Source organism: Heptranchias perlo, chromosome 26 (assembly GCF_035084215.1).
Source record: "Heptranchias perlo isolate sHepPer1 chromosome 26, sHepPer1.hap1, whole genome shotgun sequence".
NCBI lineage: Eukaryota > Metazoa > Chordata > Chondrichthyes > Hexanchiformes > Hexanchidae > Heptranchias > Heptranchias perlo.
The window spans coordinates 19777931-19791488 of NC_090350.1; the positions used below are offsets into that span (position 1 = coordinate 19777931).

At 41.6% G+C, this 13558-nt stretch overlaps 1 protein-coding gene across 1 annotated transcript in view; it reads left to right on the plus strand.

Annotated features, from left to right (window-relative positions):
• The window catches only part of LOC137342532 (disks large-associated protein 2-like), a 198138-nt gene that overhangs the window by 133968 nt on the left and 50612 nt on the right, over positions 1 to 13558 (plus strand). Inside the window, exons 4-5 of the mRNA XM_068006468.1 lie at positions 4077 to 4248; positions 13132 to 13363. Of these exons, the coding sequence (XP_067862569.1) occupies positions 4077 to 4248; positions 13132 to 13363 (404 nt within the window). The remainder of the gene's footprint in view (positions 1 to 4076; positions 4249 to 13131; positions 13364 to 13558) is intronic.

Below are 13558 nucleotides of genomic sequence, written 5' to 3' on the forward strand. Positions count from 1 at the left end.
ATAAGTTCAAATCCTTCATCTATGTATTAGACTGGCCAGTGTCTCTCTGACTGTTGTCAGGGCCCTATATCTAAAGAGCTTGTGCAGTCTTAATTCCAGGTGGGAGTGACTCCACATCACTAAACTAGCAATCTCACTGAACTAGGCCACAACAATGGAATGCATAGGAAATGGAAATGGCACATTTGTGCAGTAGGAAGTTTTATTTTGCATCTGTACATCATTAATGTTAACATCAGGTGACCAAAGCAGAAAAATGTTCCACATTCCACAACTGACATGCCTCAACTTGACAAGCACAAAATGTGCTTACATTTTTTAGGATGTATACATTTCTTGTTGCTATAATAATGGCAGCAAGAAATACTGAACGTTTATATAACACTTGATCAAGTATCACACAATGAATTACTTTTTGAAGTGAAGATGATCTTATTAAGTAAATATGACATCCAGTCTGCATTAGTAACCTCCCACAAACAGCAATGAGATGAATGAGCTGTCAATCCATGATGTTGGTTGAGAGAAGACTGTTAGGTGACTCGGAGAATACCACGTTCTTCTTCAAATAGACTCGTAGAATCTTTAACATCCACCTACACCACCGGAACAGACAGAAGGTTTAACATTTCACGTGAAGGACAGAATCTCTGACAATGCAGTACTCTTGAAATCAGTACTCTGGAGCACCAGCTACAGCATAGGGTGCTCATGGTTGGAAGACTGCTGTGATCAATATACTCTTCAACAAAAACAGGACTAATTGTCTGCAGCATAGAAGGTTCGATTGAGCTGCTGTGTACTGGTGCAGTGAAACTAGTGTCGCTGCCTTCTCATTCCTTGTTTATGCAAAGGTATCAAATCTTACTTTCTTCAGAGTTCCTGCAGTCTCCATTGGTCATCTGTGGTCCAGAGGGAGAGTGAGAACCTGCTTCCTGCCTTTTGCCAATATTGGTGGGATGATGAGCTGGTCACTAAAAATCACAAAACTGATGTTCAGGGATCAATTTCCCTCTATTTCCTCTTTGCCCCACCTGGCCTCCACTTGGTGCTGCCTTGTAGCACTGCAATTTATATTGGCAATTTACTAGCACTGGGAGATTGAACCTGAATCCCAAGCAACGTGCCTTCAGTTACTGTTAATTCTATCAAAACGTGAAAGCGGAGGAGAAAACTCCATTAAATATATGTTAGCTATATGGTGGGGGGTGATTTTAATTGTACCCACCTGCTGGACTCTTGTCTGGTGGCAATTAAATTAAATTAAATGGGCACTTGCCCGCCCTGGAGCCTCAGGGAGCTGAACTGCCGGATTTTTCACCGCAGGCAGCAAGGACACCTGCCCAAAGCCAGCCTGGTACTTTTTAGCATCTGTATGTCAGGTCTTGATGACATCATCGGGACCCAACTGCAATATTTACTTAGATGCCTGAGCAGGAAATGGCAGTCAGTGTCCTGCTAGGCCAACCCAGCGCAGGAGTGGATCGGGGCTAGAAGAGGCCCACAAAGGTAAGTTTAATTCCCTGAATCCCAGGGAACTGTACAAGTTGGAAGAAGCCCTTCTACCTGTGAATTTGCTGGTGTTGCTCTGCGCCAAAATTGCTATCCTGTTCGGCACGACAGAGCAACACATCGGGCACCTGTTTAATGGTCCTGTGGACTAAATAATGGCTCATCCTTGTGAGGTTCCCTTTTGATGCTTGGAAACTACCAGTGGATAGAAATTGAGAAATGTGGCTACTCTGAATGGTTCAAGAAGGGCTGTTCTGACTGATTGCCCCGGGACACCTAAAAAATGGGCCCCACGAATTTAGCAGGGGGACCAGTTCCTGCGCAGATTGGGTGCAGGCCATTCCACTGCTAAATGAGTATGTTTTCCGCCTGTTTTATGCCGGAGAAACAGGTGGATCGCATACCAATTTCTACCCCAAAGACTCCAACTCAATAGTCAGGATAACAGGCAGCTGTGGAGAATTTATTGCACCCAACAGAAAATAACCCCAATCAGCACTCTGAGCCATTAACAAGTCCTCAATTGACATTACTGAACAATGGACAATAAATAATTTTAATAAATTCCATTGCACAAGGTGAAAACTCTGACCAGCACCAAAACCACCAGGTCTCTGCCCCTTTTAATCTTCATGGGTGCAGCAGCAGAAGTCATTGTAGTTTACATTTCCAGCAACATCCTCTCCTCAGATTAAGAATATTTTAAAATATATTTGGCATTTTAAGATTTGAATTCAAGTCGTCTCTCACATTTTGCAATAGCAAACAATCACTGCAGTAACCTACCCCACAATATGGAGGGACGGTGGGGATGACTTCACTTCAGTAGGATTTGTAAAATACTCTCTCTGCTTTTGCATGTCTAACATTGTATACGTGGATCAACATTGCGTGCCTCCAATGTTGGTATGATGTACCTAGTGAATCTTGTCCCGAACCGGGAAAAATAGACCCAGTGATTTGCCAGTGATTTGCGTAAAACCTAAATGAAACAGGGGAGGTTACCTTTTCATATGAAGAACTATTGGTTCATGAAATATGCTGCCACCTGCAATGATAAATTATTTTATTAAGAAACAAAGTTGAAGAGACAAAGCGCATATTGGAAGACACCACATGGTTAAAAAGAGTGAACGAGCTGAGGTCAATCAAGAAATAATGTTGAGGTGATTCTAAGCTTGTGTTTAAAAACTTGAAGATAGTAGAAGGGGGCAAAGAGCTGAGGGAGGAGTTTTGAGCTCCAAATAAACAATAAGCTAGTAAGTGACTATGCAAGGAGTCTTGATTTCAACAGAGTGAGGGCGAAGAGCTGAGGAACCAAAAGGGGAGAGGGGCAAGTAAAGGCAAAGTTCAAGTGAGTGATTAGAAGCATGAGATTAGAAGGAGAGAAAGGCTTGGCAACTATCACAGGACAGTGAAACAAAAGGGCCTGGCAACCACATTGGAATTTCCTTGTTGGTCTTTGCAGTCTCTAGACCAGGGGGCAGTGATATCATCCCAGGCACTCCAAGAAGATCTGCCACCTATTAAAATGCTAGCTTAGTTGAGGTCTTCAAAAAGGGAAAAGGTAGGTTCCTGATTCAATCGGGAATGAAGGTTGTCATCTTCAATCTAACACAGAACAGAATTGAAAATAATGGGGATAATTTTAACTTTCGGTTAGGGTGTAAAATGGGGGTAATCGGATCGGCCACCCATTATACACCCTGCCCGGTTTTCCTTTATTGGTGGCTGATCCGATATCACCTAAAGTTAAAATTAGTGTGTGAAAATCCCGAATAACAACCTGAATTTTCTCTTTCTTTTAGTATGGTCTTTTATAGTGGTGTGGATTACATGTCTGTTCATGGTTATATCACGATGTGTCAGCTTGACTCAGTATCAGTACTCTCAGAAGGTCCTGCTTCAGGATTTAGACTGACACTTCAGTGTGGTACTGAGGGTGAGCTGCATGGTTGGAGATGCTGTCTTTTGGATGCCATGTTAAACCCAGGCACTATTCAAAGATGAGTGGAGCGTTCTCCCGGTGCCCTGGCAAAAATTAATCCCTCAACCACCACTACCAGAACAGATTAACTGGTTGTTCATCTCAATGCTGTTTGTGGGACCAATATGTGCGCAAATTGGCTGCCTCGTTTGCCTACAAAACAATAGTGACTACACTTCAAAAGCAATTCATTGGCTATAAAGTGCTTTGAGACGTACTGAGGATGTGAAAGGCACTATATAAATGCAGGCTCTTCTCTTCTGTACATAATGACCTAGATGAATTAAGGATTTCTTTAATAATAGCCCCGCTTGGCATCCATTAGTTTCGGAACAGAACCATAAAATAAAATATTGTAATCCTTTCCTAACTAGAAAAAATTGGGTGAAATAGGTCTTCGCCAGTAGCACGAAATGGATGATAGCGAATCGGCAGCCCATTTTCCATAATGAAAAAGAAAATTGGGCGCAGTGTAAAATGGACCCTTTTCATGCTACTGGTGAAGACCAATTTCACCCTCAATATTTTTGTATTAGATATACTTTTCGCAATAATGCATTTCTGTCTACCCACACAGGTTCAGTTGCAAGCACTGCTCTGATCCATACATTTGCAGTCACTCCTATCTGCAGGGACAAACTGCAATGAACTACAGCCTGGATAATCTGCACCGGTCTAGTCTCCGCACTCCACCTAAGCTTCTACCCAGGGGTCAGGGTTACAATCGAATGCTCAGTGCCAACAATCAGGTAAGATCAGGTATGAACTTGTGCAGTAAAGCGTACCCCAGGCTGACAAAGACCATGAACCTTGGAGCTAACAGATTTTTTTACTTTTTTAAATGGGATAAAAACCTGTCTGTAGCAGCCTGATATATGGTCCTTTTAATGGCAACCAATCTAAAGGACCAAGAAGATTCTCGTTGAGTCATACAAAATAACAAGCTGCGTCTAGTGACCCAAAGATACTTCTTGTAATATTTTATTACAACTGCATCAATTCACCTTTAGGATTCAGGAGAGACTCCAACTAAAACAGGAAGGGGTTGACAATCCCCCTTCTAACTCTTAAAACTCTTATGGGCATGGTGTCAATCTTGTTGTCATTGAATATAGATTATCGTGCTGACTTAATGTTAAATGTTCTGGGAACACTACTATTCTGACAGACTGAAAGTGGACAGTAAAAATGTCTGTCTTCATACTGTAAGTGGTTCTCTACTGGAAGCTAAGAGCTATAGGTTACATTTATTTATCTGCTAGTGGTATCTGTAAACTGTGGGAAAGGTTATTAAGTTGCCAGCTTGGCTGTCATCTCTGGATCAGTAGGTTGTAAGTTCGGGTCCTATACTAGGACTTGAGTGCAATAACCCAGGCTGTCACTGAGTGTGTTTGATGTGCCATCCTCCTGATGAGATGTTAGAATGAAATCCCATCTGACTGTTCAGCTGAACGTTAAAGTTCCCATGGTATTATATGAAGAAAAATAAGATTTCTGTTGGGGGTCTGGCAACTTCTGTTTCTTAAAAAAAGCAGATTGTGGTCATTATTATCATTGCTGTTTTTGAGACGTTCTGGTGCAAAATGGCTCCTGTATTTCCCTCTAGTTATTCATTGTGTGAACTGCTTTGAGACATTTCAACGTATGATAAAGTGCTATATAAATGTAAGTATTCATTTTCTTTCATTTAAAAGGATCACCCATGCCTAATACCACCAGAATACTTTAACATAGACAGATTTTGCTGTATGAAATTGTAGATGTTGCAATATCCCAATATTTTGTACTTGTTTGAGATAGTGCACGAAAGATATTCAGAAGTACATTGCCAGGGCTTTAGACGTACACATGTTTAACAGTTATGGGGAGCTAAAGGTTTGAATGGAAGAAAGGTGATGGAAATCGTTTGGGGCTTTAATTTACATGTTTTGCACTATTATGAATTAAATCAGAGTCACTGTTTGCTTCCTTTTCGAGCACACTTGCAGTAATGTATGAATTTACTCACAGTGAATTCCGGGAGTTTAGATGCATTGCAACTAATGCACAACTGAGCAGTCAATCGTAACAAAATGGCCATAGTGGTGCTCAATCACCTGGTAACCACCTTAGTTGGCACATAAGCAATAGTCATCTGCTACACAAAGGCTCCAGCAGGCAAGGGAGGCAATCATGTGAGATCCATACAACCCCACTGTACCTGGAAGGTTTTGGAGAAGAAGGTGTCTGACTTCAAGAACAGTCTCAAGGTAAGCAATGAGAATCACTGAAATTACGTTACACTGTTATATATGGTTAGGGCTGTCAATGCCTTTTCATTGCTACGCAGTGCCTGGGTGACAATTAGTTAACATTAGTAGAAATCCCTATCCAAGGAGATTGAAGTTATTGGCCATATTTCTTGAATGGGTTTCACTCAACAGTATTAGGAACCCAAATGTAGCTATATCTTGCTAAAAGTGGAGCAGAAAAGAGGGTATTTAGGAGACAAAGCAGATACAACAAGCCAGACCTGTTTACTACTACCTGAGAAAGGCTGCTCACTAATAACCCGTATTGACAAATAGAAATGACTACTTGAAAGTACAGATGCTACTTTTCCATCTTCAGGTAGCAAGATATTTCACATTTCATTCGACTAGACCTCGTAACACATACACTGATGTGTGGTCCTTGCTTCTCCCTGCAAAATAACTAATCAAAGACTTGCAGAAGAAGATGGCCTTCAACACATGGCACCATTCTAAGACTGGAAGCGTCACACAGCAGACGAAACTCCTCACCTGCTATGAACACACTATTATGCAGATTATAGGCTGGGAAGCAATACAGGGTTTGGAGAATATTGAAGTTCATGGCGACAGCAATGCTCCTGTTTGTGCAGTGATAATCACATACCATCACTGTAGCAAGAATTTTCAATTTCAACAGATTGAAACTAGTGTTTGTGCTTCACTGCAAAACTGTCAGTGTGACAAAAATATCATTTCAATTCTAACGTGCTTATCCTGTGTCATTTTTTTTCCAGAACCTTCATAAGCCCAGGAAGAAGAAGCTGGTATTCCAGGACTGTCTCACACCCTCCTTGGAACTCCATACCAGCCAAGTGCTGGTGCAAAACTCCCACATTACTTGAAGCAGTCCCCAGCCCAAACACACTAACACTTTGGAAGGTATTAGCGAGTTTGATGAGTGAGCCACTGATCAAAGGTAAGGAAGGAGGAGAGGTGATAAGTGAAGAAGAGCTGGCTGATGATGCGCAGAGATTCAACATGGCCATGAATCTCTTTGTAATTCTGACCTCACAGGACCATCAAAGGAACAAATGATCCTTCATAAACATGAGGTGCTGAGCAAGTCATTTGTTTCATGGTGAAAGTTGGTCTGGATTGAGGTGCAGATTCTACCATCCATTTGCACAACTGTCATTGAGCAGCATGTAATATCAGTGCCATGTAGGCAGTGAGCACAGTTAGAGCATCTCTCAGGAACTTTCCCACTGATAAAGCCAAGATATTGATGTCCACAGTCCAAGATATTTTAACGCATTTGGAGACACGTTAGAAAGAGCCATCAAGAAGAAATTCAAAGATTTTGAAGCAGTGCAATAGTATCTGTATACAGAGATCATTGGCTTTAGTTAGGGCTTCCAATAGTGGCATGCAAACAGAAGCATAGGAACAGGTGAGTGGATGTGAAATTACTACCAATCCCTTGCCTCTGGGCAAGTGATAAGAGAAGCATTTCAAAGTATGTAGGCCACCGCTGAGAGAATAGTACCGTTATTCCCAGCACAAAGACCTGAGTCTCCAACGTGTACAGGTTGGAGGCAACAACTGCCACATATATAATGTATTAAAGCATCCCAAGTGCTTCACAATGGAGAGGAGGAAATTGGACATTGAGCAGGAGTTGGAAGAAGATTTAAGACACGTGAATGAAAGTAAGATTGAAGAGGTAGGTTTTGAAGAGGCTCCTAAAAGTGAGGAGAAATGCAGCAAGCTGGAGTGGTTCGAGAAGAGAGTACTGAGTGCAGACCATGATGGCTGGAGGCTCTGCCATTGATGGTGGAGTGTGCAACATGGAGGGGGTTCTCACAATAATCCAGAATCAGAAGAGCTACCAGAGAGGTTGCAAACAGGTCCTCAGGAGATTTCTCAAGAATCTTCCTGCCTATTCCTTCCAAAGGGAATCATTTAGAAGTAATACAAGAGAAAAAAAATGGTGCACTGGCACATGTGGCATAAACGGACAATACAGCAGTACATCACGTTAGACACATTGCTCACATGCAATCTTATATTAATAAATACACATGTTGAACACCATAAACGCTGCCTTTCCTTTTTAATACGAAATGAATAGTTAACAAATTGTACATAGCAACAGGAAAAAAGTACTTAGTCTTGTGCCAACAAAACACAATCAGGCAACTTTAGGTAAAGGGTATTTACAAAGTTCTGCATTCTGTCATTCTGTTTGCAGATTGGGCCACGTGGAAGCCTCAAGGGAGAAAATTATGGAATACTCATCCTAGCTATGCCAATTTGTATACTAGCTGGTATTAAAAGGCATTAATGTACTTCCAACCCCCTTCCTGGAGCTCAGCAGCCATGAGCTGGAATAGCTTTGTATATGTATGCCTCTTTCAGTGGCAATATTGTACATTATGCAATATACTACAGCGAATGTACAGTCAATGTACCCCAGCTCATACAGCAAGGTAGCTCACAGTTGTCCAAACAGAGGAAACATTGTTTTAGGAGGCCAAATGTCTGCTTTATTATATTCCTGCCTCATAAATGTGCATCCATGTAGATCCTTTCTTGTGGGATTTGGAGATTACAGAAGTGGCATCAGCTACCTTTGGAGCCAGTAATCTGTGCCTCACAAGCTTACATTCTGTCTTCCATCGAGCATTTGGGGAATTCGATTCCTCAATTCCCTCAGGGTGTATGCGTTGTGAGCAGTCCTGGGAAAAGGACCTGTAACTTGTATCATTTTTGCCAGCTAGTGGCCATGTACCATCTGAATGTTCAGTGAACAGTTCCTCTTTTCTGTCGACAAAAGGCAAGGCATGCCTGCAGGTGCATGAGCCATTGACATTTACAGCACAGAAGGAGGGCATTCAGCCCATTATGTTTGTGCTAGCTCTTTGTTAGAGCAATCCAAAATTGATCTCATTGCCCTGCTCTCTCCTCGTAGCCCTGTATTTTTCTCTGCTTCAAATGCAGGAATGCTGGAGTGAATGTGATCAGTAATGTCTTGTACATTGAGAATGCCACACAACTGATAATATTCTACTTCTACATCTCCAGCTAGTTATGTATGCAGCTGTTGAACTTGATGTATGGACACCTGTGGCGCAAAAGCGTATTCACAATCATAGAATCAAAGAAATTTATGTCACAGAAGGAGGCCATTTGGCCCATTGTGTCTGTGCCAGCCAAAAAAGAGTCTATTCCCACTATCCAGCTCTTGGGACGTAGCCTTGTAGGTTGTGGCACTTCAAGTGCCCATCCAAATACCTTTTAAATGCGATGAGGGTTTCTGCTTCTACCACCCTTCCAGGCAGTGAGTTCCAGACCCCCACCACTCTCTGGGTGAAAAAATGTTTCCTCAGCTCCCCTCTAATCCTTCTACCAATTACTTTAAATCCATGCCGCCTGGTTATTGACCCCTCTGCTAAGGGAAATAGGTCCTCCCTATCCACTCTATCCAGGACCCCTCATAATTTTATACACCTCAATTAAATCTCCCCTCAGCCTCCTCTGTTCCAAAGAAAATAACCTCAGCCCATGCAATCTTTCCTCATAGCTAAAATTCTCCTGTCCTGGCAACATCCTCGTTAATCTCCTCTGTACCCTCTCTAGTGCAATCACATCTTTCCTGTAATGTGGTGACCGGAACTGTACGTAGTACTCAAGCTGTGGCCTAACTAGTCTTTTATACAGTTCTAGCATAACTTCCCTGCTCTTATATTCTATGCCTCAGCAATTAAAGGAAAGCATCCCATATGCCTTCTTAACCACCTTATCTACCTGTTGTGCTACCTTCGGGGATCTGTGGACATGCACTCCAAAGTCCCTCTGTTTCTCTACACCTCTCAATATCCTCCCATTTATTGTGTACTCCCTTGCTTTGTTTGCCCTCCCCAAATGCATTACCTCACACTTCTCCAGATTGAATTCCATTTGCCACCTTTCTGCCCACCTGACCAGACCATTGATATCTTCCTACAGTCTATAGCTTTCCTCGTCACTATCAACCACATGGCCAACTTTTGTATCATCTGCAAACTTCTTAATCGTGCCCCCTACATTTAAGTCTAAATCATTGATATATACCTCAAAAAACAAGGGACCTAGTACTGAGCCCTGCGGAACCCCACTGGAAACAGCCTTCCAGTCACAAAAACACCCATCGACCATTATCCTTTGCTTCCTGCCACTGAGCCAATTTTGGATCCAACTTGCCACTTTCCCTTGGATCCCATGGGCTTTTACTTTTCTGACCAATCTGCCATGTGGGACCTTGTCAAAAGCCTTGCTAAAATCCATTTAGAATACATCAAATACCCTCATCGACCCTCCTTGTTACCTCCTCAAAAAATTCAATCAAGTTAGTCAGACATGACCTTCCCTTAACATATCCATGCTGACTGTCCTTGATTAACCCATGCCTTTCTAAATGAAGATTAATACTGTCCCTCAGAATTGTTTCCAATAATTTGCTCACCACCGAGGTTAGGTTGACTGGCTTATAATTACTCGATCTATCCCTTTCTTCCTTTTTAAACAACAATACAACATTAGCAGTCCTCCAGTCCTCCGGCACCACGCCTGTAGCCAGAGGAGATTGGAAAATGATGGTCAGAGCCTCCATCATTTCTTCCCTTGCTTCTCTTAACAGCCTGGGATACATTTCATCCAGACCTGGCAATTCATCTACTTTCAAAGTTGCTAATCCCCTTAATACTTCCTCCCTCACCATGTTTATCCCATCCAATATTTCACACTCCTCCTCCTTAACTATAATGTCTGCATTGTCCCCCTCTTTTGTGAAGACAGACACAAAGTATTCATTAAGAATCATACCCACATCTTCCGCCTCCACACATGGGTTACCTTTTTGGTCTCTAATAGGCCCTACTTTTTTCATAGTTATCCTCTTGCTTTTTATGTATTTATAAAACATCTTTGGGTTTTCCTTGATTTTACTTGCCAATATTCTTTCATGCCCTCTCTTTGCTTTCCTAATTTCCTTTTTAATTTTGTTCCTGCACTTTTTATACTCCTCTAGGCTTTCTGCAGTATTGAGCTCTTGGTATCTGACATAAGCTTCCCTTTTTTGCCTTATCCTACCCTGTATGCTCTTTGACATCCAGGGGGCTCTAGATTTGGGAGTGCCACCCTTTTTCTTCATGTTATTCAGATTTATCATCTGCAGAATATGGTGATGAATGCATTCTTGCTGATCCCAGTGATATCTCCTGTCAGTACCTGGAAAAACCCAGTATTACAGAAATTTGCTTTAACTTTCACTGAGAATGGCATTCAGGTGTTGCTTCTTGGCTGCAGGTCAGGTTTAATAAGCTGAGTGACATGTCTGATGAAAGAATATATATAATTTTAAGCTTCAAAAATATAGTTCAAGTGCTTCCTTGGGTCTGCATTGGCAGCTACAGATAGTGAATCTAGGCCGAAGCCAGATTAGCCTTTGTTCCAAAAATAAATCTAATTGTAGGTTCTTTGAAAGATATGGGATATTCCACATGCTGTTTATATTTCAACCACCCACTAACAAAAGTGCATTGAAATAATGTTGGAACCAATACTCAATTGTGGACTTAAAGACTCAGCGCAAGCTTCTAAATCTGGATCTCAATTAATAATTAGTAATATTATTATTACTACAGTAAAAGCTGTTTAATCAGGACACCACAATGATCTCCCCAGTTTGTTGGATTTTCACTCAGCCAGTATTGCAGTTAGCTGTGAAACAGTCTGCTGTTTTACTGGAACCCAAACAGAGCTGAAAATCATGAAGACTCAACAACAGTCACACCATCTAGCTGGATGAATGGATTTTCTGTCCTATTAATCCAGTGGGTTGGTCCATGGAAAATCACTGAGGGAAATCATTTCTGAAGTGATCGCCCCTATAAAGTGAGATTCCATTTATTCATGTCCAGCATAAGTGACCTCTACTCTACAATATGCACTGACCATATTATTTCTTGTAATCTATTGTTGATTATTATTTGATGAATTAGCAGGGGATTGCATCACAATTGGTCACGCACAAGATGTGGACCAGGATCCAGCATTATAATTGTTGGGTAGTAAAAACTATGCAAAACTGAGTAAAACTATCCCATAAAGTTCACAGTATTGGAGCAGCAGGCATTCAGAACATGCTATAAGTTATCTGAATCTCTCAATGAGATGATAGCTTTCCGAGTGTCCGGTATTTAGAGGAAAAATGTCTCTTACTGTCAGCAGACCCCATTATATCTTTGTCCTCGTGTGGTAAAGTTTTCCTGTCATTGGATACAAAAACTTCTATCGACTCCAAACACAATGTCACCTCGCATTAATCCAGTAAGATTCTCCTCACACTATCACTGTGAGGGATAACATTCTTGAGACCAAATACAGAATTTTTTAAAACACTATATTTTAAAGTACTTGTTTTACTATTTGTAATGAATTTTGTGCTCATCGGAGTAACTTCAGCAGAAGGTTGGCAGAAACCCAGGTGAAATGGCATAACCAGCCATTTTTTTCCAGAGGTTCTGCCAATCTTCCAACAGAGAATCCCCCCAGAAATTCCAGGCAGGAACTTTCTATATTTTGAGCACCTAATGTCAAACATTAAACATTTGCCACAGATTAAAAGAAAGAAAAATCAGTACATGCTGAAATAAAAAATGCTGGAAGTTGACAGCAGATCTCAGCACTGAGGGCTCTACCCAATACATTCACTTACCTTTTGACCTTTTTGATGTTGATGTGCCTGCGATGTACTTTGAGCACTTTTTTCAAGCTCTCTCAGGTATAGCTCAGACGCAGAGTCTGCCCCTATAATGTGCCTCGACCCAAGTCTCAGGAGATCACCTTTATGGCACTGCCCAGCGTGAAACTTTTCCACCTCCCACGCAATTCCTCCTGCGGGCTCCTAGATAACATTTCTAATTCAATGTCAATTTGTACCGGATTGCTGGAGACTGAATGGAGATTGCCGGATTTCACAAAACTCATACAACCAACAGACAGTGGAGAATTTTATTCCATCGATCTGGGCTGGATTTGAACCCATATTCTACAGATGAAATGTCAGTGTGTAATCCATTCTACCACCCACTGCCTTCAAAATGTACTTACATATTGTGAAAAAAATAAACTACGGCTGGGAATTTCTACCTGAGAAGAGTGGGAATGCAAAGCACGGGGGCGGAGTGGAATAAATATATTCAATACATTTTATAAAGATAAATTGAGTTAGGAAGAGCAATTAACAACAATGATGCATGCTGTATTTGGCGTCAACATTGTTAAATGTTTAATGAGATAACCTAACATGAAGCAAATTAGCCTCCATTAATAGGGAATGTGCTTGCTTTACTGCAGGTTGGCGAGGCTGATCTGAACCGACAGTTCGAAGTGGTGTGCGAGTCAGTCTTCGGTGAAGTGGAATCCCAAGCTGTGGAGGCTCTAGACCTCCCTGGCTGCTTTCGAATGCGAAGCCACAGCTATCTCCGTGCCATTCAAGCCGGATGCTCACAGGATGATGACTGCTTGTCTGTATTTTCTATGTCAGCACCCATGATGCCTGCCAGTGGTGCTATTAAATCCAGCGCTTGTAAGTACTGACAGTGAGGACAATGATACCAACAGTCCATCTATAATTTAAGTTTTTCAAGTCTTACCAGTTGTACAGACCAACCCTCCAGACTCAGTTTGAGCTATCAGTGTTTTAAAGGGTTTGCAACACAGATTTCCGTGTTTAGAAGAGGCCTTACTGACTCAATTAGCAACAGGACATTATTGCATAACC